The 27,295-nt window shown below is 47.9% G+C and overlaps 1 protein-coding gene across 1 annotated transcript in view; it reads left to right on the forward strand.

Moving 5' to 3' along the window:
* Nucleotides 1-13,144, forward strand: part of LOC144951448 (reticulophagy regulator 2-like) — a 44,276-nt gene extending 31,132 nt beyond the window's left edge. Inside the window, exons 7-9 of the mRNA XM_078881715.1 lie at nt 4,623-4,711; nt 7,280-7,421; nt 8,505-13,144. Coding sequence (XP_078737841.1) covers nt 4,623-4,711; nt 7,280-7,421; nt 8,505-9,460 — 1,187 coding nt within the window. The 3' untranslated portion in view covers nt 9,461-13,144. The remainder of the gene's footprint in view (nt 1-4,622; nt 4,712-7,279; nt 7,422-8,504) is intronic.
* Nucleotides 13,145-27,295: the final 14,151 nt, after the last annotated feature.

Here is a 27,295-nt window from a genome sequence, read left to right on the forward strand (position 1 = left end):
TCTTACCTTACAGCAAGAAGCATCTGGCTTCGATTGACCACCACGGGCACCTTTCTGTGTGAAGTTTGTTCTCGCCCTATTTTGCAGGTCCTGGTAGGCAGCAGGTCATGGGTTCGATCCTGACCCTGACGCCTGTATATTTGGAATTTGCATATTCTCCCCATGGTCGCGTGGACTTTTGTCCGGGTCCTCTGGGTTTTCACCTTCACATTTAGAATCAACTTGTTTAGAGTATTTGGCTGCTATAAGTTTCCACATGATAATAAGCCACTTTGTTGAGCTATCATTTGTGGTCCGGTCACTTCAGAAAAAAGAGCTACATAGCTAAGTGGGGCCTTACCTGGCCAAAAATTAAAAAATTGTTTAGTTATTAGTTTAGTATTCTTTGGGTCTTTCGGTAAAGCCACGTAGACAGAAAAAATTACATTTCGATCGCAACACAAGCGGTCGTCTTCAGGAAAAGGGGGGTTAGCCTCTAAAGAAAACTGCTTATAAAGGTTTGAAATGGGCATAGCCCAAATGTCAGCAGCCAATGCAAGTGGTGGGCAGCGACCGTGGTGGTGGTGGTGGGCTTTCCACCAATCAGAGGGTTGCCAGGCAAAAATTAGCATGTCAATGCAAGATCGCCGACCCTTCTCCACGGTGAGTGCGCCAAGGTGGCTATGTTGATGTGAGAGATGAGCATGTTAATGTGAGAGATGAGCATGTTGATGTGAGAGATGAGCATGTTGATGTGAGAGATGAGCATGTTGATGTGAGAGATTAGCATGTTGATGTGAGAGATTAGCATGTTAATGTGAGAGATGAGCATATTGATGGAAGATCGCCGAGCATCCTCCATGCCGAGCATGCCAAGGTGGCTATGTTAATGTAAGAGATTAGCATGTTAATGGGAGATCGTGAAGCATCTGCCTTGAGGATGGCGCACGAGACAGCTGTGTTAGTGAGAAATGTAATCTGTTAATGTAAAAAATCAGAGAGCCGAAAATAACAACTAACATCGGAAGGTGGCAGGCTGGGAACATCACAGCCAGTTATGAATTAAACTGGTTAATAACATCCTTCCAATGATTGCTCAGTTTGTAGCCATCTTCTCGGTTGAAATTGTGTCTTATGTTTATATATCTGGATGGCTTCATAAACGAATCTTTCTTGATAGCCAGTGGGTTTGCAAAGTACCTTCGTCTTAGAGAAATCAATTTCGTGTGTGCCCACAGCATTAAAACAATGATCAGCCACGGCTGAGGTATTGGTCCCACCGTGTTTCAGATCTGCCTTATGTTCACGAACATGGTCCGAGACATGTCGCTTAGTTTCCCCAATGTAACTACTGCCACAGACACAACTTAGTTTGTAGACGCCGGGGTATTGCATGTCAGGGATCACATCCATCACAGATGGGATCAGATCACAAATTTTATGTACTGTGTTGAATCGAACCTGGATCTTGTGCTTGCTCATGATTTTGGAAATATTTTTTGTGACAATTGCTATGTATGGCAAGGTGATGGTTTTGATTGGGTCCTCAGATGATTCTTTCCCAATGGTTGGGGTGATAGCTTTACAGATTGTGTAGCCTGAATATCCATTCATCTTGAGGGCTTGGTGTACGGGTTCCAGTTCACTGGCTAGGTGGTGATGGTCGAAAATACATTGAGCTCTATGGTGTAGAGTTGATGAGGGAATTCTTCTGGGATGGATGGTGGTGGGAGTCAAGGTTTTAGGTAGGCATCCGTATGGGTGGCTTTCCTGTAGATAGTGTGTTCCATTGAGCCATCTGGTCTCTTCGATTAAAACATCCACGAATGGTAACTTGCCATCCTTTTCCACCTCCATGGTGAATTTGATGGCTGGGTGTATGGAATTGTATGTGATGTGAGTGGTAGACCACCAGTCAGTTAACCCTTGACATCTGGGTCTGTCCCCTGACCTCCTGCCAGCTGGCCATCGACACTTCACGTGGCCCTAAAGTGTACCTAGCATGGCACAAGCATCGTGGTGACGTCACCGCCATTTGGTGGTAAATGGTGATTGTTGTTGTTTAAGTGAGTGAGGGGCATCTTCCTCCTCGGTGTAAGGCCGGAAAAGGTCCTGTCAGGCAAGATGAAGAGACGCTTGCGGAACCCCAGTGTGGTTTCAGAACGGATTCATCTTGCATAGATGTCGTATTCCTTGTCCATCTGCTACAGCAAGAGGTCTAGGGAAATTAAACAGGACCTATTTGTCTGCTTTATTGACCTAGTCAACGCCTATGATACCTGATTCTCTGCTTACAATCATTCAGGACATATCCTTTGGTTATTTCGGTAAAATCACGTAAATAGAAAAATAATAATAAAAAATAAAGTCAATAAAAGTAATAAAAATAAAATAATAAACAAAAAAAACACTAATGTAGACTGTAGCCAGGTTATTAAGTTTGGTGAGTGTACTGGCAGTCTATCATGTACACTGTAGCAATGGTTATTAAGCTGGGTGAGTGTACTGGCAGTCTATAATGTAGACTATAGCCTGGTTTATAAGCTGGTGAGCGTATTGGCAGTCTATGATGTAGACTGTAGCAATGGTTATTAAACTGAGTGAGCCTACTGGCAATAGACTTATTCTTTGTTCTTTCAGTAATTGACAAGAAAACACAAATCAAGTCATGACCCAAAGTGGTTGATGATATCTTTCCAATGATTGCTGAGTTTATAACCATCCTCTCGGTAGAAATTGTGTCTGTATATATGGATGGCTTCATGAACGAATCTTTGTTGATAGCCAGTAGGCTTGCAAAGTACCATCGTCTTCGAGAAAGGACCTCCACGATGGTTGGTAGGCCCAGATAAAGCTGTGTGGACGGGACTCAGAGCCATTCCCTGTTTACCTTGGGGTGCAACAGGGATGTCTTCTGGCTTCTACATTTTTTTGGACGGGAATTTCCATCTAGTACGGATACAATGGGAGGCTGATCAATGCCCAGGCACAGTCAAGGCATAGCTCCCTATTGGCCAACCATATTATGTATGCTGATGATCTGGTTATTTCTGCCCACGCTGAAAAGGAGTTGGAGGCGCTGCTGCCAAACCTGGAGCATACTACTAAGAGGTGGGGCCTCGGCATCAGCCCTACAAAAACAAATCACCTGCCTGGGTATTTTGTGCCATCCAACACTCTACCAAACTCAACTCCATATGAGTGATGGGGCAGTTGTGAAGAGAGTGGAGGAGTTCCCATACCTGGACAGTGTATGTATGACGAGGTCTCACTCTGAAAGTTGAGTGGCATTATCGTTTCACCAACTGCGTAACGCTATGTGGAAGCTACCTGGCATGTCGCTCCATACAAAGCTCCAGGTCTTCTTAACCACAGTTATGCCCTCACTTCTCTATGCTTGTGAAACCTAGACCCCTTTAAAGAAACATCTGCGCCAGTTTGAAACATTCAGGCTGGCCTGGTATGACCCATTCTGGTTTAACCAGACTGGATTGTGTAATGAGCTTACAGATTCTGGAGACAGTCCCATCAACAACCTCCTCCAGCAGGTGAGGCTGCATTGAATGGGTCATGTAGTCCGCATGCCGAAACAGATTTTGTTTGGCTGGATAGAGGGAGCTAAACGGGTGCGGCACGGGCCAGAGAAGAGATGGAGGATGCAGAGCTGCGTGGACTTGCCGATGACTGATACTAAGTGTCAAGATCAGCCTCTATGGAGGAGGCTTGTGAAGGATGCTCCTGGGCAGTTGGAGGCAGTCGCCCTCCAACAACAGCAGAGGGGAGAGGAGCAACACTCACAACAATGAGTGGAGCGCCGGGTGGTTAAAACAGAGAAAGTTGGCGCTGGGAAGCAGAAGCGGTGCATCTGCCACTCATTTCAGTCAATCAATCCATGGCACCTGGGTCTGTCCCGTGACCTCCTGCCAGTAAACCTTCAACACTTCACGTGGCCTCAAGGTGCACCAAGCCTGGAAACAAGCTCTGCAGTCACGTCACTGCCACTTAATGGCAATTGGCAGCTGTTGTATATGCAGTTTTATGGGGAGTGATGGTGTAGTGAGGAGCGCAAAGTGCTATGAACCTGGTGACCTGAGTGTGATTCCCGCTCATGGTCAACATCGGTGACGAATATCTGAACCGGGCCTGGACCTCCCTTCGGTCGACTCAGTCTAAATGAGTAACTGGTGCGATGTGTAAACATCGCCACTGGGGAGACAAAGGCGGCCGTGAGTGGGGCTGGCCACCCACCCCCTCGTGTGCCATGCCAGTCTTCATCGGTGCTCGATAACAGCACTTGCCCTAACTGTCCGTTACAGGCTATATGCAGGATCTTTGTCTTTACTTGGAGTTTATATGTTCTCACCCTGCTCTGCGTGATTTTCCTCTGGGTTCCCCAGTTTTCTCCTGTAGCTAAAAAGACACAATGTTACTGGTGTTGGCCAAACATTAAAATGTTTAAAAATTGTAAATTACTCATTTGGGAGTAGCGAAATCGGCTCCCTATTGACATGGACCCTCCTGAGCAAGAGATACTCAGCGGTGCTTTCCTGGGGAAACAAGTGCAATCATAATAATAATCACAATTATATAAAAATAGTAAATGACACGGGGCTCCTGTACGTTTTGGCTTGCAATGTCTGCAGGTGTGCGGAAGGAAAAGACCGATGGGAATGAGCCCACAGCCGAGACGGACAGTGACAGCGAGGGAGAACTGTCCAATTACTGCACAAAGGTACCCATCTCTGACAGCAGCTACGCTGCCCGCACTGATGTATGTATGTGTGTCTGTATGTTGAGCTCACACAATCCTTGAAAGATCTGGACACGTTCCCATAAGTGAGCTCTGGCAGACAAGGCTGCGATGGCTGGGTCATGTAGCCCGCATGCCCAGCCACCGCATGCCCAAGTAGCTTCCGTTTAGCAGGATAGAGGGGTCTAAACGGGCATGACATGGGCTGGAGAAGAGATGGACTGATGCGGAGCTGAGTGGACTTGCCGACGACTGGTACCATAGATGTAAAGATCAGCCTGTATGGAGGAGGCTCGTGAAGGACGCTACTGGGCAGCTGGAGGCAGTCGTCCTCCAGCAACAACAGAGGGCAGAGGAGTGACGCTCACAACAACGAGCTAAGCACTGGGTGACTAAAATACAGCAAGTTGGCACAGTAGAGGTACAGCTGGTGCATCTACCAGTCATCTCAGTCAGCCAACCCATGGCACCTGGGTCTGCCCCGAGACCTCCTGTCAGTGAGCCTTTGACACTTTATGTGGCTAAATTTCGATTTAAAGCTTTCGTGACTGCAGGGATTCATCTTCTTGGTTCTTTCGGTAAAGTCACGTAGAAGGGAAGTAAGAAAATAATAAAAATAAAACATAATAAAATAATTCTCACGACGTTTCGGCCACAACGCAAGCAGCCGTCCTAATTCAGACTTCATGTGGCCTCAAAGGGCGACTGGGACAGGCGCTGTGTTGACGTCACCGTCACTTAGTGGCGAATGGCGGGTATTAGTATGTTGAACTATTTTGGCACCGTACATAGCCAACCGTTCTAATCAGAGGTGCGGTGTATGTGTGTCTGTATGTTGAATTTCTTTGTCACCGTACGTAGCCAACCATGCTAATCGGAGGTGTGGGGGAAGGCCAAGAAACTAAACACAAAAAGCAGTTGTCAATCTAGATGATTTAAAATGCACAGTTCGAGTGGCTACCTAATATTCGAAGGAAGGGCGTTCCAGATGGCCGCAGAAGCGCATCTGAAAGTGCGAAATGCGGTAGCCGTCTCTGTTCGATGGCTCGCCAACAGCTGCTGCTAAGCGAGGATGACCGGAGTTGTGATGATGATGGTTTATGCTCCTCGACGAGAAAAATTGCAGCCAGGTTTGCCTCTGATCTGGCCCCAACTTTGGTTGAATCATCCAATTCATAGATCTTAACCCTTTCCCATTCCAATGGCGTACACGTACGTCATCAGTTTTTCTTCCGATTCCAGAATCGGAAGTCAAAGGCCCAATGGGAGGGCTTGTGGCACAGTTTTTGCGCCAGCTATCGTAGAGTGCGGTCGTGTCCCTACGGTTCACTGCGGTGGGTAACAACATCCTTAAAAACAATGGTGCTGCTACTACGCCTCTCTAAATAAAATGCTCACTGCTTGCGCATTCCAAATTAAGCCGTGAGCGGGACAACCCACCTTGCAACTTGCAGTCGGCCTCGGATCAGGAAAGGGGTTAATATCACACTGCTTTATTAGATTTGAGAAATCCCTCAAAAGAGCAAGGCTGCACATGAAGCGGCTTCTCAAACGGTCCGATGTCGTTCTGTGTTCTACCCTGCACTCTCCTGCTGCTGCTGCTTCCCCGCAGTTAAATTTGCGCTTCGCTGGCATCCGTCTTGAGAGTGGAGCCTTCAGAGCTCGGCTAGACAGCAGTGCAAACCCAATCGCTCTGTAGTTATCGGTGATGAGACTAAGACTGCTACGTGAAAATATTAAAATCTGCTATGTTAAATAAATAAATGGGCTTCATTTCATGCACATAAAATAATCATCTTCACTAACCTGCATCTGTTCCTCCGATAAAACAACCCCCCATCTCTTCTGCCCTCTCCCAGTCTACTGCTACTGCTTGCCCCCGGCCCTCAAGCTACGACCAGGCCTACCCTAACCCCTATCACTACCCCTCTCACTACCCCAACCCCAATCACTACCCCATCCCCTATGACTATCACTACACAAACCCCTCCTTAACTGTCACCCCACTCATGATTTCAACCAAGTGCCTTAGAATAAGGCGCTGCGATATACATCTATACTAAGCTAAACTATATTCTTGGTTCTTTCGGTAAAGTCACGTAGACTTTACCGAAAGAACCAAGAATATGAATCCCTGCAGTCACGAAAGCTTTAAATCAAAATTTAAGCTAAACTATTTTATTTACCATGTAAAGTCCACTGAGCTATTAGCTTTTTTCAGAAGTGACTTGGCCACAAGCAATAGCTTAACGAAGTGCCTTATTGTGTGGGAATTTATAGTCACAGCCAAGTATTTTAAACGCATGTTGATTCTAAACGTGGAGGGAAAAACCGGAGTACCCGGAGAAAAATACACGTGATGACGGGAAAAGAGAGAGCGAACATGCAAACTCGAAACATACATATTAGGGTCAGGATTTAACCCATGTCCTGTATACCATGCGAGGTATGTAACATCTCCTAGCCACCGGGACGCCCCCCCCCCCTTCCGTTGAGTAGAAGACTTCCAACCGTGTGTACCCCCCCCCACTGTGCGTGTGCGTGGTCCAGGTAGACGTGAAGCGCACGGCGCTGGCGCTCTCCATCACAGACTCGGAGCTCTCCGATGAGGAGGCCTCCATCCTGGAGAGCGAGGGCTTCACGCTGTCCCGGGGCAGCACCCCTCCACCGCCCGCCGATCACTCCCAAGAAGGTCTGCTCCCGCTCTTCAGCCTGGCTCAGAGTCCTTCTGCGGATCACTCTCACAGTGTTTACTTACGGGGTGCCGCGGGTAGCTCGGAGATGTTAACCACCTCGCCTGGTATACAGGAGGTCGTTGGTTACGATCCCAACCCTGACGCCCATGGTCGCATGGATTTTTATCCGGGTCCTCCGGTTTTTTCCCCTCCACATTTACAATCAGCATCACGAATTTAGAGTATTTGACTGCTATAAATTTACACGTGATGATAAGACAATCCGTTGAGCTATCATTTGTGGTCAGATCGCTTCTGTAAAAGAGTGACAGTATATAGCTCAATGGACCTTACCCACTTAAAAAAATGTTTTATTTCGACTGGAGGAATATGCTGTTACATCATCTGGGCAGCAAGGTGGCGGCTCAGTGGTCATTCTTGTGCCTTGTAGAAAGAAGATCCTGGGTTTGATTACCCACTCGGGTGCCTCTCTGCTTCAAGTTTTGTGTGTCCTCCCCCTGTTGCGCATGGAATTTTATCCATGTTCATTGGATTCTTCCCATCACTCATTTTAAAGAGTTCAGTATTACCCCCGGTTTACGACTTTGGGGGGGATGCATTCCTGGAAGGTGCGACAACGAATATCGAAACGACGTCAATCGAAAGTGTTTTAACAGGGGTAGTGGTGGTGGCGGAGGCGAAGGCTGAGAGGTGACGGATACCGACAAAGGGCGGATGACGACGATGCTGTCAGTGACGTTAAGTGTGTGGGGTGGTTGAGGCGATGCTAATTGGGTAGCAATGTTAATGTTAAAGCAACAACGTGTTTATGAAATGACGTCAAGGGTGGAGGAGACGTAAACCGGGGTATCATTGTGCAACGTAACATTTCATTTTTTGACACCCGACATCGAGCCCCCCCCGTTGCTGTGAAAATTTGACAGGGATCCTCCTGAAAAAAAAGAGGCTTGAGACTCGGTGTGAGCCTTTCCTGTCTAAACTAACATCATGGCAACAATGGTAATTATAATAACAACAACAGGCGTGCAATTTTTATTGATGGTGCACCAATCCTCTTGCTTGAATTGCTCCCTGTGAAGATTTCGATCTACAAAACAACCCGGAGGACTCGCCCCACTGCCGGGCAAAGGGGCAGCAGAGCGGCTATGGCGCTCACGGTGGTCGTGGTGCTCCCAGGACTCCTGTTGGTCGTGCTGCCAGCACAGCCGAGGTGTTGGCTGCAGGGCGCCACGGGGAAATGCCGTCCGCACCCGCCCTCCGCTTCGACGACACCCACTTCAACGAGCATGGCTCTGGCGGCACCGCTGCCAGCACCGCCCCTCCTCTGCCGCGGCGGCCACCTGTGGCCATCCAAGAGCTGGGCGAGGCCATGGCCAAGGAGATCCTGCGGTTCGCAGAGCCCCGGGGTACGCAGGCCCAGTCTCCCGATGTAAAGGAACACAGCTGGGAAATCGCAGGAAGCGGGAGCGGCACTGCAGCAATGTGCTGTGCTGCTGCCGCCGCAAGAAGTATTGCCGGAGTCGGAATCGGCGGAGAAGCAAGCATCGGCGCGTGGCACGCTGAAGAAGGAAGCGGCGCCAAATCACCAGGCGATGTGGTGCCAGAGATCCTGACCGCGATGAGAGGTGGCGACCACCCTGCAGTGGCAGCCCGAGCCGGAGAGGAAACCGGAGCCGGTGCCGGAGCCGGAGGCAACTCTGCAGCCATGGGTGGTGGTGCGGGCCACGCGGCGTTGCCGGAAAGCAGCCGTGGACGAGATGGGGGTGAGGCCGTGGCCGGAGTCCCCGGCGGTACCGCCGGGGTGGGAGGCCGAGCCAATGTGGGAGCCTCCAGGGGTGGCAGTGACGAGGCGGACACCATGGCAACGGCGGACACCACAGTGGCACCGCTGTCCACTCTGGCAGACGCCGAGGGGGACGACTTTGAGGTGGTGGACGAGTCGGAGGTGGAGCGGCTGGGAGCCGAGATGCGGTCGTCGGGAATCGGCGTGGAGGAAACCGGAAGCACCGGCTTCTTCTCTGGCTTCCTGGGGTGACGTCCGGCACTGCTCTGGCCATCCCGCCGCTGCCTTCCCCCCACCCCGCCTGCTCCTCCCTGCCTCCACCCACCCCCCCACCTCCTGCTCCCCCCTACCCCCCGCCCACTCACTCCCGTGAATGTCTCCACTCATGATTCCCTCTTTCTCTCTCATTCCTCTTTTTTTCATACCACGTTTGGTCACAAGTAGCAGGCGAATTCAAACAACACAGGGAGAGGAATACCACTGATACAGCCAGGTCTCTGAAACGTCGGCCTTTTATTTTATACGTATATTTGTGCACCTTTGTTGAAGCAGAACTTCGGCAACTAAATTTGCGAGTGACCCTCTCAGCGAAGTAAAATCACTTCAAAATTCCTTCCCTGCCATAGCTTTCCACACAGTTGTCACTATGGTCTAACACCGCAGGACTTTATAGTGTTTGATTTTTTTCTCTCTCTCTTTCTCATACAGGCAGTAGATCTCCAGAGTTGTATCTACTAAATATGGGAACCCACGCCGACGCAAGTGAAGCATGGAAAAGTAACGGCAGCGCTATGTTAACGTCAATTGCAATTCATATTGTTGCGCATCGAGCGGCCGTGGAGAGCCTAGCCAGAGTGACCTGCATGCAATTCGTCATGCCGGAGGTCCGCAGGAGTTGTTCCTAAACACCCGTGTTTTACTTCTGCGTAAAACGTTAAGTAGCCTTGGCGCTAATGGCAACAAACATATATATTGATGATGGGGCTCTGCGGTGGCTAGGAGATGTTAACTACCTCGCGCGGTATACAGAAGGTCGTGTGTTCAATCCTGACCCTGACGCCTGCTGCTGTATATTTGGAGTTTGTGTGTCTATCCCCCCGTGGTCGCGTGGATTTTTCTCTGAGTCCTCTGGTTTTTCCTCCACAATAATGAACATTACGAGTATTTGGCTGCTATACGTTTCCACGTGATAAGCCACTTCATTGAGCTATCATTTGTGATAGCCGGGTTGCTTCTGAAAAAGAGCTACATAGATCAGTGGGCCTTACCTGGTAAAATAAAAAGTTTAGTTTTAAACGTAGGGAATAAAAATCTGTAAAGAAATTAGACAAAGCTTTTGTGAGCTCTCTATATAAATCAGACACCGTGTTTCATCTCATTGAGCTGTTTTAAAATTGTATGATAAAAAAACATGTATTTTTCGTCACTGCTTAAAATACGAAATGCATTCCTGCTGGCTCCTAGGAAACACTTTTAACTTGGTGAGCGTTATGTTGTACTTACATTAACAAAAAACGAGATTTTTGACGTTAATATTTTCAAGCCAGGATATAACTTAATATCACGTCTCATCCCACCCTGATAAGCATTCAGCACTGAGCTAGTTTTCTTCAAGGGAAAGATTTTAACACTTGCATGTATAAAAATATACTTGTGTGTGTGTGTGTATAATAATAGTATCATCACAAATCTAATAGCGTAAGGCTATCACAAAGTTTCACACACGTAGTCTGCAGTCGTTTCACCGTTAACGGCGATGTTGCTGCTGCGTGTGATCCCAATTAAGATATTTGAGATCTAATTTTCTAAATGTGGCAAATTTGGACCATGGCACCGCTGGCACTGCTGGCACACGATGACCTACTGCTCTTTTCGTTTGACGTCAACAGGATCTTTAACACGTAGGCTTTCGCGACCAATATTATCCATAAAAGAGGAATAATATTGGTCAGGAAAGCTCTGGCTGTCGCCTGATGAGGCTGGTTGTAATTTCCAGTGAAACGTCACGGTACTCGAATAGTAAATGTTGTGGTTTTACTCTCCAACACACCGGTGTGCTGAACTAGTAACTAATTGGCACGTTTTGTTTACGTGATAAACGTTACTAATTTGCTGTCGGGTGGTGATGAATTTAAGGACATTTATATTTACGTCATCTAACCCACTCTGAAGTTGGCGCCATTTGGTACACTGTCATTAATTCACCCGCGGTGTTATCGAGGGTGGCTGACCAGATTCAAACCTTCATCCTCTGCTACCGCTGGCGACCACCCCGCTGCTGGGCCGTGTCACCGCCCCGACGTGTGTGTTTGCAACGCTCGTAACGAGCGTAACGTTAGGAAGATAATTGGGGCCTGCAGATAAGGCTAGCGCTGTGTTTATGCACGCACAGAATGCGTCCACAAACCTTGCTTCGTTGCTCGCAAGATGCCATGTCCCGTATGCGGGGATACTGCTGCTGCTGTCACCACCACCATCACAACAACGACTCCTTTAGTGGCCTTGAGTTGAGGTGGTTATGAATTTACCACTCTTACCGTGACCACGTTCGCTTAACTCCAGGAACGCGAACAGTGACCCACACACACACACAACTGAGATGCACCAACAGTGGCATAACACAGCAATGCATGTTGACGTGTATGCAGTTTGCCAATGAAGTAAAACAACCTCTGCTTAAATGTTGCACACTGAACATAGCAAATATCAGCTCTGTATTGTAATTGCAGACGTATAACTATCAATGGGGTGTGAAACATACACCACCCAATCTATACTCTTGTAAATAAAGTGGCAGTACAATATAACATGTTACATAGCGAGAGTTGTGTTATAGTGTATTTGGTTTATATACTGTGTGTGGATTTCTGTTAAACGGGACTACACTTGGAATAGCAAAATATCAAGTCAAAATATTTCAAATGGAATTTTAATAATTGCACGCCCGTTTCAACGTGTACAGGTGTAATAGAGTTCACGACTCTTGGACGCCGGAGTTGGAGGCACACGGGTTTTATTCACACAGCACGGTTCTGGCATACAACACTAGAGGGGGTGTCGGCCCCCTCACCCGGCTAGCTGGGGATACACGCGCTAGCTACTTCCTAGCCTGCCTCCTAGTCCTCCTCTAATGGGCTAGGGGAGGCTATCTGGCCCGACACTGGTAAGTCGGGCCTGGTACCCTGAGTCCCAGACCAGCGCTGACAAGAGCACCGGCTCTGGATCTCGGAACCAGGCCGCTGGCTCGGTCCTGTTCGGCCCTGATAAGGACGGCGAACCAGGGGAGTCCAGGGCTCTAGCTAAGACGTCTTCAGTCTTCACTGGTTAGCTTCCCCCAGAACCCCGAGCCCTCCGATACATCCCCTTTTATACCCAACCCCCCGCTGAGGGGTGGGGCCCCCCCGGGGTGCCTGGCGCGGACGTCGTAGAGAGCACCTCCCCGTGCACTCACGTAGCCCCGCCCACTGTGTTTGTTTGCCATAAGCTGCCATGCATAACGGGCTCTCTCTCTAACACCCCTACACAGGTACCACTCATCTTGCGGTGTGCGCATTCTACAATGCGCAGGGACTGCACTTGCCCGTGCCAACAATGCGCACACGGCAGCAGAGAATGGGGAGGGTGCTTCCATTTATCCAGCTACTGCACACCGGACAAGGCTCTCATCCTCCAGCCATTGCGTGAACGAAATTCCGAGTTTCTCGCGCGCTCCCTTGTGGTAGGGACTTCATATGCGGCTAACACAATGGGGACTCTCGAAGCGTTGCCGCAAGTCAGGGGCTCGGCAACCTGCGGTTTGTAAATCGTCAGTCCGCCTGTGTCACACGCAACAGCTTCAGTGGTGTGGATTCCGTGAAGACGCAGCCTGACTAGCTACTCAGAGCAGATGTTACTGGTTGGAACCTAGTTACACCAGCCCACAGGGGATTATTGTGTCCGTCGTGCATGGGAGGGGTGGGGCTGGGTGGAGAGGGGAGGGTGGGTAGAGTGGGGCTGGGTGGGGAGGGTGGGGCTGGGTGGGGAGGGTGGGGAGGGTGAGGGTGGGGAGGGTGAGGGTGGGGAGGGTCTGGGTGGGGAGGGTGGGGAGGGGCTGGGTGGGGAGGGACTGGCCACCCCGTGGTGCCCTTATAAAACTCAACGTTTAACCTACTCACGCCGGCTTGTGCCCCCCCTCACAGTCGGGAATATTTGCGGAATACACCACGCCACCGTTGACCCTGGCCATTGACCGAGCAACCCAACGTTCCTACCAGCTCCGTCCGCAGGAATGTGTTTAAAATACATGTATAATATTGCACCATAAATATAGCGAAATTTACAATCGCAGTGTGCAGGATCTTGTGCAAAACAACCCATGTAATCTATAGCGAGAGCACCAGAGCCGCGCACGGCTTTTTAAGGGACTGCTTCGAGACGTTATATATTAAGGACCACCACCGTCTTGTATTCACGTTGCATTGTGCGTCTCTGGAAATCTTGAGGTTTTTTTTTTTACCGAATTCGATAAAAAAAAAATCTCATATCTATGGGACCTTTTTACCAGTATCAAAAATGATGAAAAATTAAGAATAGGTTTTACCCTTGTTGGCAATAAAACAGGAGGTGTTAAGATGTTCAAACACCAAACAGATACCTATTGCAAGGCATCAAGTCTGCATGAACCACACATACTTGTGGCAAAACATGCAAATAGTAAACCTCTGATAATACATGCATTGTCTTTGAAACTTTTTTGATATTGGCAAAAAGGTATCCCATAGATATAACTGCTCAACCCGAGATATAAGTGCTCTGATACTTGCATTGTCTTTGTACAGTTCGCCTATTGGCGTTCTCTGGTCTAACGCTGGTGGAGGGACGAAGCCATAAAGAAGGCTGTCTCTGGTGTAGGCCAATCAGGTTCAAGATGCAAATATTATCAGAGCATTGCCAGAAAGGATAAAACCTCTTATTTTTCCTCAATGTCTTTTATTAGTTATTTCGGTAAAGTCACGTAGAAGGGAAATAATACAATGAAAAAATATAAAACAATACAATTCTCACGACGTTTCGACTGCAACACAAGCAATCATCATCAGAAAATGTTCAAATTTTCTTGCTGTGGATGTCACACCTGATGATGATTGCTTGTGTTGCAGTCGAAACGTCGTGAGAATTTTATTGTTTTATATTTTTATTATTTTATTATTTCCCTTCTACGTGACTTTACCGAAAGAACCAAGAATATGAATCCCTGCAGTCACGAAAGCTTTAAATAAAAAATGTCTCATTGTTATTTTGGTTGCCGACCCCTGCCATAAGTGATCAATCACGAGCGTTAATGAGTCACCTTTGGCATTTAGGCCCAGGGTGCAGTCCAAACAAAGATAAAGATCCCCCATCTAGTCTTTAACAGACTTCGGGCAAGTGCTGTTGGCGAGCAGCACCCATGAAGGCCGGCACGGCACACGAGGGGGTGGGTGGCCAGCATCACGCCTGGCCACCTTTGCCTCTCCAGTGGCGATGTTTACGCACTGCACGAGGTACTCACTTGAGGGTGAGTCGACCGAGGGGAGGCCCAGGACCGGTTCAGATAATCGTCACTGGTATTGATGGCCGTGAGTGAGAAACGCGTGTGCCCGGGTTCGTAGCACAGCGCATTAACCACTGTGGCCCCGGTCCCCACACAGGATGCAGTCCAAACGCGGGCACACTTGCGATTCGATCCCAGCCCATTCAGAGAAATTAGGCATTGACAAGTTAATGTCACCCACAAATGACAGTCAAGTGTATGAGTAAAATAGGGAAAACCCCTATTATTATAAGTATATGAGTAGTTTTTTTGTTGCTAAAGTTTGCCTATGATGTATTGTGTTTACACGGTTTGGTGTGATAAATAAAAAAACATACTTTACATTTCCTCCACCTGCAAAACGCGTTTTATACGTTAAGAGCCATCGCAACGTCGTCCACTACGATCAGCGTCCTCCGCACTGATAGAATTGTATCTTAGGTCAGTGGGAAGAACTATGCAAGTCTTTTACTCAGCGGAAGGGGGGGGCGACCCGGTGGTTAGGAGATGTTAAGTACCTCGCCTGGTATACAGGAGGTTGTGGGTTCGATCTCAACCCTGACGCCTGCTGTATATTTGGAAATTGCATGTTATCCCCGTGGTCGAGTGGATTTTTCTCTGGGTCCTCCGGTTTTTCCCTCCACATTCAGAATTAACATGTGTTTAGATTATTCGGCTGTTATACATTTCTACATGATACGGAACTTCGTTGAGCTATTATAATTTGTGACCCAGGTTACTTCTGGGCCTTACCTGATAAAATCAAAAAGTTTTTTGTATGAATAAAATTGTCTCGGCCTCGCTGCGCGCTGCATTGCACCACTATCCAAGTAGTTCACCTCGCATTCAATAAACCTTCAAAGCCAGGGTGAACATCTGACTCCAACGTATTTAATTAATAAAACGAGATCAAATTGATGGAAAAACGCAGCACAAAATACATCATCTGTTAATACTTGCAATATCAATACAATGAATGGACACTATAGCATCATAACATTGTCTTAGATAACATGAATCTCAACAATAGGTCCTGGATGTACCAGGCACCTACATTAGCACTGAATAGCTATACAACAAGAGAATAAGTTAATGTATTAAATTGGGTCACTTTGTGTAATCACCATACTGCAGCCAAATGTACAGCACTGCACATAACACTGAACTGTGGATGGAGATACTTCTTCATCCTTGCTCTCAAGAATACATAAAAGTTACATGGGCACACGTCTGGCTCGACTTATCCAACTACAAATAACATTCACAATAATGCACTGCTGTAGTGAAAGCAGGTACCACCACAGTATACACTGCTCTAATCATACCAGGTACCACCACAGTATGCACTGCTGTAATCATAGGTACCACCACAATATGCACTGCTGTAATGGTGGTGCCACAGCACCGGAGCAACTCCGCCGGCGCTGCCATCTTCTCGCACCCCTCCACACGAAAGCACGCACCCACGTAGGGATTCGTGGGGGGGGGGGGGTCACCTGGTACCATGGGTTTTTACCCGAGGGGCCCCGAGCGGGGATGTCCCACGGTTTCCCAGTGCCAGGAGATTGGCCGACCCTCCCTCCCCCCAGGCCAAATTGCATTGCAGTCCCCGTGAATTGGCTTAAAATTGTATGGGCACAACGAAGCTCACCGGGCTAACCGCAATAAGACACTCAGAGCACGGGGAAGGGGCCAGGGGGGCGGGGGGGGAATATTACGTGGGCAGCGCAGACAAGGAGGTGGGAGGGAAATTCCTGGACCCACTGCAGATGTGTATTCCACAGGACGGCCACCCCGATCAAACCGGTTGAGTATGGGGTGGGGAGGATGGATGCGTAGACAATGGATCGAGGCATAATGGCAAGCAACGCTCCAGGTCGGGGCATCGGTTTTAAATCAAAAGGTAGGCGCTCGATTGGCTGCGCAGGATAACACCACGTGATTCTAGATTTGAAGCTTTCGTGACTGCAAGGATTCATATTCTTAGGTTTTTTCGGTAAAGTCACGTAGGTAAAACATTAAAATTAATAAAAGTAAAATAAAATAAAAAATCACGACGTTTCGGAGGCAACACAAGCTTCCGTCTTCAGGTGGAACCGTCACAGCCACGACAGCTGTCTCAATCTCTCATTTACGTGATATCAATCTCTCATTTACTTGATACAGCTGTCGTGGCTGTGACGGTTCCACCTGAAGACGGAAGCTTGTGTTGCCTCCGAAACGTCGTGATTTTTTATTTTATTTTACTTCTATTAATTTTAATGTTTTACCTACGTGACTTTACCGAAAAAAACCTAAGAATATGAACACCACGTGACCCTGGATCTTTGGATTCTGAGGGCATAAATGGAGGGGGCAGAAAAACGTTAAGGAGTTCTCTTCCAGCCGTTCAGCTGCCCGGTCCGATTCCCAGCCGCTCGCAGCATCCGAGAGGCGCTGGCGAGTGTTGCTACGACTCGACCCCAGGCAGAGACCTCTGGTACCCTCGTCCCGTAGGGTTTTCTTGCAGTCGCGCCGGTAATAAGAGAGCGTGGGAGTAGCGTGGGATCGGCGCGCATTCACTGATAAACGATCGCGGAGTTTCGCGTGCAGGTGTGAACAACGGATTAACGCGCAAATCTATCCTCGATTCGATCGCCGTTGTGCTTGTGCCGCGCTTACCGTGCGCGTTTGCGTAACGGATTAACGCGCGAGTATTGTCATCAATAGTTCGCCGTGGTGCTGGGGATTAGCGCGCGCATACGGCCATCGGCTGTATTTGCCACGGGGGAATTAGCGCGTGATCACCTGTACCCACGTGTTTGCACTCGCCCATGCGCGTTTGCACCGGGAATTAACGCGCGAATCTTATCCTTAATTCACCGTGGTGCTTGCGCTCGTGCGCGTGCTTACACAGCGCGCTTTACGCACTGTGTCCGCATAGCGACGATAGCGCTCAGCAGTGCAACGCGCCAATATTATTATCTACCCGATATTCATTGTGCCCGGTGCGTGCGAGTGAGGCTGCCGTGCGGGGTGACTCCTTGACTGCGCCCGCATCCGCGCAGCCGCCGCGCTATTTTTAGCGTGAGCAGTAGGGAGCCCCACGAGCGGTCACGCGCGCGCACGCCGCCACCGCAGCACGAGTGGTGTTTTATTCATATTTGGCTATTTTGTTTAAGCGCGAAGCGTGGTGAGCAGCGTGCACCCGTACGGGTATGCGCGTGCAAGTAGCCACCTCGATCAATAAAAAAAATTACGTGGGGAGTGTGTGGGATAACCCGAGGTAGCGGGGAGCCTGCCACGAGTCATGCCCCACAGAGATGATGTGGAGTCGGCGAGGCCAATGACCCGATCGGCGGCAGCGCGGCGGGAAGAAGGGGAGGAGGAAGGGGAGAGGAGGAGGGGAGCATCGGCCCCCACACATGCAGCCACCTCCGCATTAGTGGTGGTGTACGTGGGGAGTGTGTGGGATAACTCCGGGCGGTGGTGAGCCAGGCAATTAGCCATGCCCCTCAGAGAGGGCGCTGGTGCGAGGGGGTCGATCACCCGATCGGCGGGGTCCCGACGAGAAGTGGCCGGGAGGAGGGGGGAGTGGAGGAGGTGGGCGTCAGCCCCCACATAATCATAGCAGGTACCATGTATACGGTCTTCGAAAAATAAATACATTTATGCTAATTAGGAAGGTGTAATTGTCTGAGGTTATGCAAGTATATGTAATTATGCTAATGTACGTAATTATGATAATTAGGCTTGGCTTCGTTGTCTAGGGTTGTATTATCAATCGGGATAATACAATGATTCTTGCTATAACTTTTACTGATTGTCTTGGTGTGTTTTATGTCAGATCTCACCGCAGGAAACACTTCTTAAAAATAAGATTATTATGCATGAATTGAGGAAGGCACCACTCAGACTCTCCTATGTTAAGCAACTTTAATATCTAAAAACACTCTAACATGCGAACACTTATGCTCGGAATTGTCAACACAGTACTCCTCGAGACGTCCTATTCATTGATCCGTGCAAATAACCCTCAATGGTTACGTTTGTTAACTGAGCATAAAACAATCGGCTAATCCCTCAGAGTAAAGCGAGCATACACGGCGATGGGAAAAAGTCCTTAAAATTAATGTGACAATATTCATACGAACAGTAATAAAAAAACATGTGCCTAAAGCAAAAGTAGTCATCAATTAATTCATTGGTAAGATTACGCAATTAACGAAAACGAATGACTAAAATACTTCTAAACGACCGTATTCATGTATACTCAACGGGCACCAATGCTTTTCACGATCAGCTAATATTTAACGCACCACCTTGGAATGGCACCCCTTTTCAAAACACAAAGATCACTTTTTGGAACTATCTTATTCGTCTCGATATGCGTGTTGTGTGCGTGTGTCTTCTTTGCCACTTGTTGAATTGGCGGTTTACGCGGTACAGCGTTCCTCGTACTGAAAATACCTCAGGTTCCCAGCAGGGCCGTTGGGACAGCGTGTGTGTGTGTATTGGCTGCGCCGAGACTCTTCCTCTTGGCTGTGCCAGCTCTCTCCACTGCTGGTTGGTAGTTGAGTTTGTGCTATGATGCCGTCATCAGTGCTCGCAGCTCGTCTGCTGGTCGCCGTTCACTCTTGTGAGGAAGCTCTTTTACCCTGGCGTGCAGCTGCCAGCTTCGCGCGGGCACCCAATGGTGCCTCTCCCGTCCTTACTTCAGGCTGCGCCAGCTCTCTCCGTGATGCCTCTCCCGCCCTTCCTTCAGGCTCTTTCCACTGCTTCGTGCTCTCCGCCCTTCTTCCAAGAGGGCTCCTGCTCTGAGCTGCCCGTCGCTGGCTGGATCACTCTCTCTCAAAACTCGTAAATTGTATTAGCTCCTTTTTAGCTTCTCACAACTCTTATAGCTTAGCATAATACAGCTTATCGCAGTCCTCGACTCAGCAAGCGACTCAACATAAGGGTAGATGTAGAATAAAACTTTCAGCGATACTCTGTCGGTCCATGCCGAACTCGGCTCTTACCAATACATCGGTCCCTTCTCTCTGCGAGACACGACACCCATGGTTGATCTCGAGGCCATGCACTGGAGCCTGCCCCTCGCAGCACTAATTGTGTGTGTTCTTGCTTATGTAATGAGTGGCTCCGACACGGTAAGTAACTTCAAGTGTTTTATTTCTAAATCTTTGGTACAGCCACCTCTCTCTCTCACCGGATGTCGACCCACTCTCGTGGCTGCGCTGCCTCGCGCCACGTGGCGCTCACCCCACTTGCTAATACACCGCTGGCTGGTGGCGCGCCGAGCCGCTACATGGCAGGTGGAGATGGCGGGGCAACAGTTACAGGGAGCTCCTCTTGATCTTACAACACCGACCCCGAACGTTGCTGTACCGCCGGCTTATATTCCCTCCCTGGAGGCTAAGCCCCGCCTCTGGCCACGCCCCTCCTGGAACCTTCGGGAACGTTCCAGAGGCTTCCCTGGTACTGTAGATCTGCCCAATCACCTTTACCCCAGATATAATCCCTACTATGGATAAACCGTGGACTGTAAAAGTAATGTAACCCCCACAATAATTCAGTAGATGGCGCTCTATTATTACACTTATATCTGAAATTCTCCCACCTCGGCTCGCCTTCTCACAAAGGACCGGAATTCCTTTGGTTTCACTCTCAGCCTGTGGAAACAGCTGTTTGTGCGGTGTACATGTGTGTGTCTGTTCTAATTTTATTGAATTAATCTGTTAAGTCACATGAAGGCCTGGTTCCTGTCCCCTTCCTCAAGCCATCTCGCCATCTGTGGAAACAGATGCTTTCATGATAATAGGTGTTTCCCCTTTTTTCTGGCAACAAAACAGGTGTTAAGATCTAGATTAGAAGTTTTCGTGACTGCAGGGATCCATACTCTTTGGTTCTTTCGGTAAAGTCACGTAGGTATAAAATAAATTAAATCACGACGTTTCGGGCGCAACATAAGCGTCCGTCATCAGGTGGGACAACCACAGCAATAAACAATTGCTGAAGTGGGCAAAAGGGCTGCTGTAACAAGAGGCTATATAGGCAAGAGAGGGGGCGAGGAGCGGAGGAGAGACAGAGAGGGGGAGTGGGGTGCTACTAGAGGGATTAGGAAAAGAGCAAGGCAAAAGTGAGAGGGGGGAGGAGCCAGGGAGGAGAGATAGAGAGGGGGGGGGGGTAGTGGAGCGCTGCTAGAGGGATTATGAAACGAGCAAGGCAAAAGTGAGCGGGGCTGGGAGTGGGAGGCTAAAGAAACTGGAGATGTGGATATGAAGGCAACACCATGAAGCAGTAAGGTTTTACCTGGTTAATAACATCCTTCCAATGATTGCTCAATTTGTATCCATCTTCTCGGTTGAAGTTATGTCTGTTTATATATCTGGATGGCTTCATGAACAAACCTTTGATAGTAGCCCGAAGGTTTGCAGAGTACCTTGGTCTCGGAAACAACAACATTATGAGAGCCCACGGCGTTATAGCAATGGTCCAGCCATGGCGGAGGTATTGGTTCTGCCGTGTTTCAGATCTGACTTGTGCTCGCGAACACGGTTCGAGATATGTCGTTTCGTTTCCCCAATGTAACACCTACCACAGGTGCAACTTAGTTTGTAGACTCCAGGATATTGCATGTCAGGAATGACATCCTTCACAGATGGGATTAGATCACAGATTTTGTGTACTGTACTGAATCGTTCCTGGAGCTTGTTTGTTTAAGATTTTGGAAATATTTTTGGTAACGCCTATGTATGGTAACGTGATGGTTTTGATCGACGTCTCAGGGTGTTGTTTCTCCATGGTTGGAGAAACAGCTTTGCAAATAATGCGGTCCGAGTACCCATTCATCTTGAGGGCCTGGTGTACGTGTTCCAGTTCACTGGCTAGGTGGTGTTGGTCAGAAATGCAGTGGGCCCTATGGTGTAGTGTTTTGATGAGGGAATTATTCTGTGCCAGATGGTGGTGGGAATCAGGTTTCAGATCGGAATCTGTGTAGGTGGCTTTCCTGTAGACGAGCCATCAGGTATCTTCTCAAACATAACATCCAGGAATGGTAGCTCACCATCCTTCTCCACTTCCATGGTCAATTTGATGGATGGGTGTATGGAATTAATGTGGTTGAGAAATTGGTTCAATGCTGGCAGGCCATGTGGCCAAATGACAAAAGTGTCATCTACATATATCTTCCACAAGGAACGACGTAGGGTGGATGTCTGGATGGCATCTGTTTCAAAATTTTCCATGAAACATTCGTTATCACTGGTGATAAGGGGGAACCCATGGGGGTACCTTCATTTTGCTTGTAGAAAGTACCATTCCAGGTGAAGTAAGTGTTAGTAAGGCAGTGCCTAACCAGAGTAGGAACATCAGGATTCAGTTAATGTTGGACTAAATCTTCAATTATTGCTAAGGTGTGAGGCACAGGAACTTTGGTGAACAGAGAAACTACACCGAAGCTGACGAGAAAATAATCTGGGGACAGTGAAATGCCCTTGATTAGAGAGACCAAGTGAGCTGAGTTATGTACTGCCGAGGTAGTCTTGCCAGTGAATGGAAGCAAGGTATCAGACAGAAAACGGGCCAGTTTGGAGGGAGGTGAGTTGATAGTGGAAACGCTGGGCCAAAGTGGAGTGCCCTATTTATGGATCTTAAAAAAACCATAGAATCTGGGTGGTCTAGCAGCAGGTTTTAGGGAGAGCCATTTTACTGGTTCGATTAGAGAAGTCTAACTGGTAACGATATTGTTGGTTTTTGTAGCCAGGCTGTTAGTAGGCTCTTTGTTGATTTTGGTGTGACTGCTATCATTAAGAACGTCCTGGATTTTGTTGTTGTATGTGTAATGCGAGCGTAAATGGGAAGGCCGGATGTGATGATCCGAGAGGGAGGAGTCAGGGTCACGTGGGAGAGAGGTTATAGGAGGGAGCCCGGAAGAGATCAGGACCAGTCGATGGAGTGAAGAGGCGGGACCACGTTGGGTGGCCACCGCGCCATCAGCCACGTGGCTGATGGGGCTTGGGACACCGTCAGCCAGGCACACAGAGCTAGCGGAGTGGCTAGCGGAGCGTGCGGGGTGCACGGGGCTAGCGGAGTGGCTAGCGGAGCGTGCGGAGTGCACGGGCTAGCGGAGTGGCTAGCGGAGCGTGCGGAGTGCACGGGGCTAGCGGAGTGGCTAGCGGAGCGTGCGGAGTGCACGGGCTAGCGGAGTGGCTAGCGGAGCGTGCAGAGTGCACGGGCTAGCGGAGTGGCTAGCGGAGCGTGCGGAGTGCACGGGGCTAGCGGAGTGGCTAGCGGAGCGTGTGGGGCGCGTGAGAGACGACGCTGGTCCGAGGAGGAGGCCAGCGGGGTGCGGAGAAGAACCTACATAAAGGATCAACGGAGAGTGGCATCGTGTGTGAAGGAGTCCTTTATTATATGTGGTTTTATCCATGATGACAGTAGCATTGCCCTTGTCGGCCGAGAGGATGACTGTCATCTCTCTTTTTCAAATTTGCGAGTTCAGAGCACTCGTCTTTGCTGATGTTACTAATGGGTTTCTTAGCATTTTTAAGGATGGTGGCAATTTCAGATCTAGCAACGTCTTTCGGGATGTGTCCCAAGCCTTTGAGGGCTACGTCGACCTGGGAGATTATATCCACTGGGATGTTTAGGCGTGACTGCGAAATTCAACCCTTTAGCTAGTACCGATTTTAGGCTGTCGGAAATTGGGATGTTACTCTGATTGATGACAATCTTGTTAACATCTACATTTTTTATGTGTGGACCTGGCTTCTTTTTTGACAGGTTGATTTTGCGATCAAGTTAACTTATCAATGTCAACATTTGGTTGACATTAAATTAGCAGAGAAGACTGTCATGTTATCTACATGGTCCCAATCAGAAGTGGACATTTTATCTGTTAATTTCAAGTGTGATTGTAAGAGTCTTGTCCAAATGATCAAGTTCAAATCGGAGCAATCTTATTCTCTCTGAGATTAGTGATAGGCTGGCTTTAAACAAGATCCGTTTAGCGTTAGAAGTGACAGCAGCAGATGTGAGTGTAAATGTGATCGGTATTACCTTGTTATCGCGGCATCTCTTGAGGAAGGTGAGCAACTCGATTAGTTGAGCCTTCTTGTCTCGAGTCTTTTAAAAGCTCTAACGTTTGTGTGAAAACCCTCCCCCCGTAGAGGCGGTTTAATCTAGATTTAAAGTTTTCGTGACTGCAGGGATCCATACTCTTTGGATCTTTCGGTAAAGTCACGTAGGTAAAAAATAAAATAAATTAAATCACGACGTTTCGGGAGGGACTTTGTTGTGCGCACAGACCACGCGGCCCTCCAACACTCCTTGCGTGTTGACCAGCCATCCGGCCAGCTTTCTCGCTGGCTGGAAATACTGCAGGAGTATTCCTTTACATCTTCTTGGTTCTTTCGGTAAAGTCACGTAGAAGGGAAGTAATAAAATAATAAAAATAAAACATAATAAAACAATTCTCACGACGTTTCGGCCACAACGCAAGCAGCCGTCCTCAGGCGAAGAATGAGAACATTATCAAGCTAGGAGCTTATATAGGTGTAGCGAGGAGGAGCGCCTTAACAAAAAAATGTGCATATGAAGAGGAATTTAGCATACCAATGGGCAATGCATAGGAGGTGGGCGGAGGGGTTTCAAAGTCCCATTATGCCCATGCATTATGCAGGATCAACAGCACCACGGGGGGGCGCAAGGAACAGCGTTAATAAAGGAAAGGAATGTTAGTGATATGTAGCTGCATTTGTCAAACAACCACGTAGAAAACCAAAGTGAAAACTACATAAAAAACTAAAATATGAACTGATACTTACTATACTCTACAATAAGCTGAGTTACTAACAACAAATAATAAATTACAATTCTACGTCGTAAGAAGTATATAATATACTTCCATCTAAACTTTATTCTCTTAGCATATACAGTACTATATACTGCCATAGATAAACCCAACATTAAATTATATACTGTATTGCTGTAAACCACCCTATACTTTATACATTTTAATATAATACTATGTATTATTCAACTCACCCTAATGTGTATCGAAATGGTTTATTACGTCCTTCCAATGATTGCTAAGCCTGAATCCATCTTCTCGGTTAAATTGTCTCTGTGTTTGTATATGTGGATCGCCTCATGAACGAATCTCTCATGATAGCCAGATGGCTTGCAGAGAACCTCCGTCTTGGAGAAGTCAATGTCATGTGAGCCCACTGAGTTGTAACAGTGGTCTGCCACGGCTGAGGTGTTTGTCCTACCGTGTTTTAGATCAGCTTTATGTTCACGAATGCGGTCTGAGACGTGTCGTTTGGTTTCCCCAATGTAACTGCTACCACAGAGGCAACTTAGTTTGTAGACGCCAGGGTACTGTATGTCTGGAATCACATCTTTTACAGACGGTACCAGATCACGGATTTTATGTACTGTGTTGAATCGGACCTGGATCTTGTGTTTAATCAGGATTTTGGAGATCTTTTTTGTGACCCCAGCAATGTAGGGTAAGGTGATGGTCTTGAAAGGCTCCTCAACAGGATCTTTCTTGATGGTTGGAGTGATGGCTTTGCGGATTGTGTAGTCGGAGTAACCATTAGCTTTAAGAGCTTGGCGTACGTGTTTGAGTTCACTGGAAATGTGTTCATGGTCGGAGATGCATTGGGCTCTATGATATAGAGTCTTGATGAGGGAATTCTTCTGGGATGGATGGTGGTGGGAATCCGGTTTTAGATAAGCATCCGTGTGGGTGGCTTTCCTGTAGACAGAGTGGCTCATTGAACCATCAGGTCTCCTTTTGATTAGGACATCCAAAAAGGGTAGCTTGCCATCACGAATCTCTCATGATAGCCATCTGGCTATCATGAGAGATTCGTTCATGAGGCGATCCACATATACAAACACAGAGACAATTTTAACCGAGAAGATGGATTCAGGCTTAGCAATCATTGGAAGGACGTAATAAACCATTTCGATACACATTAGGGTGAGTTGAATAATACATAGTATTATATTAAAATGTATAAAGTATAGGGTGGTTTACAGCAATACAGTATATAATTTAATGTTGGGTTTATCTATGGCAGTATATAGTACTGTATATGCTAAGAGAATAAAGTTTAGATGGAAGTATATTATATACTTCTTACGACGTAGAATTGTAATTTATTATTTGTTGTTAGTAACTCAGCTTATTGTAGAGTATAGTAAGTATCAGTTCATATTTTAGTTTTTTATGTAGTTTTCACTTTGGTTTTCTACGTGGTTGTTTGACAAATGCAGCTACATATCACTAACATTCCTTTCCTTTATTAACGCTGTTCCTTGCGCCCCCCCGTGGTGCTGTTGATCCTGCATAATGCATGGGCATAATGGGACTTTGAAACCCCTCCGCCCACCTCCTATGCATTGCCCATTGGTATGCTAAATTCCTCTTCATATGCACATTCTTTTGTTAAGGCGCTCCTCCTCGCTACACCTATATAAGCTCCTAGCTTGATAATGTTCTCATTCTTCGCCTGAGGACGGCTGCTTGCGTTGTGGCCGAAACGTCGTGAGAATTGTTTTATTATGTTTTATTTTTATTATTTTATTACTTCCCTTCTACGTGACTTTACCGAAAGAACCAAGAAGATGAATCCCTGCAGTCACGAAAGCTTTAAATCGAAATTTATTCCTTTACAGTTTACAGTAACCTATAGGAAGGGCTTGAGGCACTGCAATGCAGATGCGCTGTCTCGCCTGCCACCGAGCGAGCAGTGTGCGTGTTCAATGGGTGCTGGCAGGTGTAAGCCATCTGCGGCTGGATCACCACAGGTGGTTGCGGCGATAGGCGACGCAGCACCAGCCGAGGTCGCTGCACCTAGAGACGGCACGTTGGGCCTCACACACGCTGAGTGGAGACGGCTGCAGACAGAGGACGTCTCACTATTAAATTTGCGGCACCGCGTTGGGACTAGAGGCAGTAAGACTGTCCCGGTGGGGGTGTCCCTTATAGTCCTTCACGAAGGCCTTTTAGTGAGGTGGGATGAGAGCTGCAGCGCTATTGTATTGTGGTCCCCACTGCCCTGCGAAGCAAAGTCACTCGGGTGGTGCCCGAAAAACGAATGCACCTCGGATTTCCTAAAATTTTGGTAACATTTTTTAAAATATTATTTGTTCTTTCAGTAAAGTCACGTAGATAGACAAATATAAATATAGTGAATACATAAAAAAAAAAGTTTCGATCACGTGGTGGTTTTCATTTATATAATTTTTATTATTTTAATTCGCTTTATTATAATTTTTTTCTACGTGACTTTACCAAAAGAACCAAATAATATGAATTCCTGCAGTCATCTAGGGGAAAGGTCACAGAAGGGGCCCATCGAGAAGCCCCGGGAACCCGCTAGTAGGTTCCAGAAAGGAGGCGTGGCCGGGGCGGAGCAAGGCCACGCTGGGAGTATAAGAGGGGCCCCTGTGCGGGACCTCGTGGTTGTTACTGGAAGTGGGATCCCCGTCGTGCTGCTTAAGTTCATTGTCGTCACCATCTCCTCGTCGTCGTCTCCGTC

This window comes from Lampetra fluviatilis, chromosome 62 (assembly GCF_964198595.1).
Source record: "Lampetra fluviatilis chromosome 62, kcLamFluv1.1, whole genome shotgun sequence".
Classification (NCBI taxonomy): Eukaryota; Metazoa; Chordata; class Hyperoartia; order Petromyzontiformes; family Petromyzontidae; genus Lampetra; species Lampetra fluviatilis.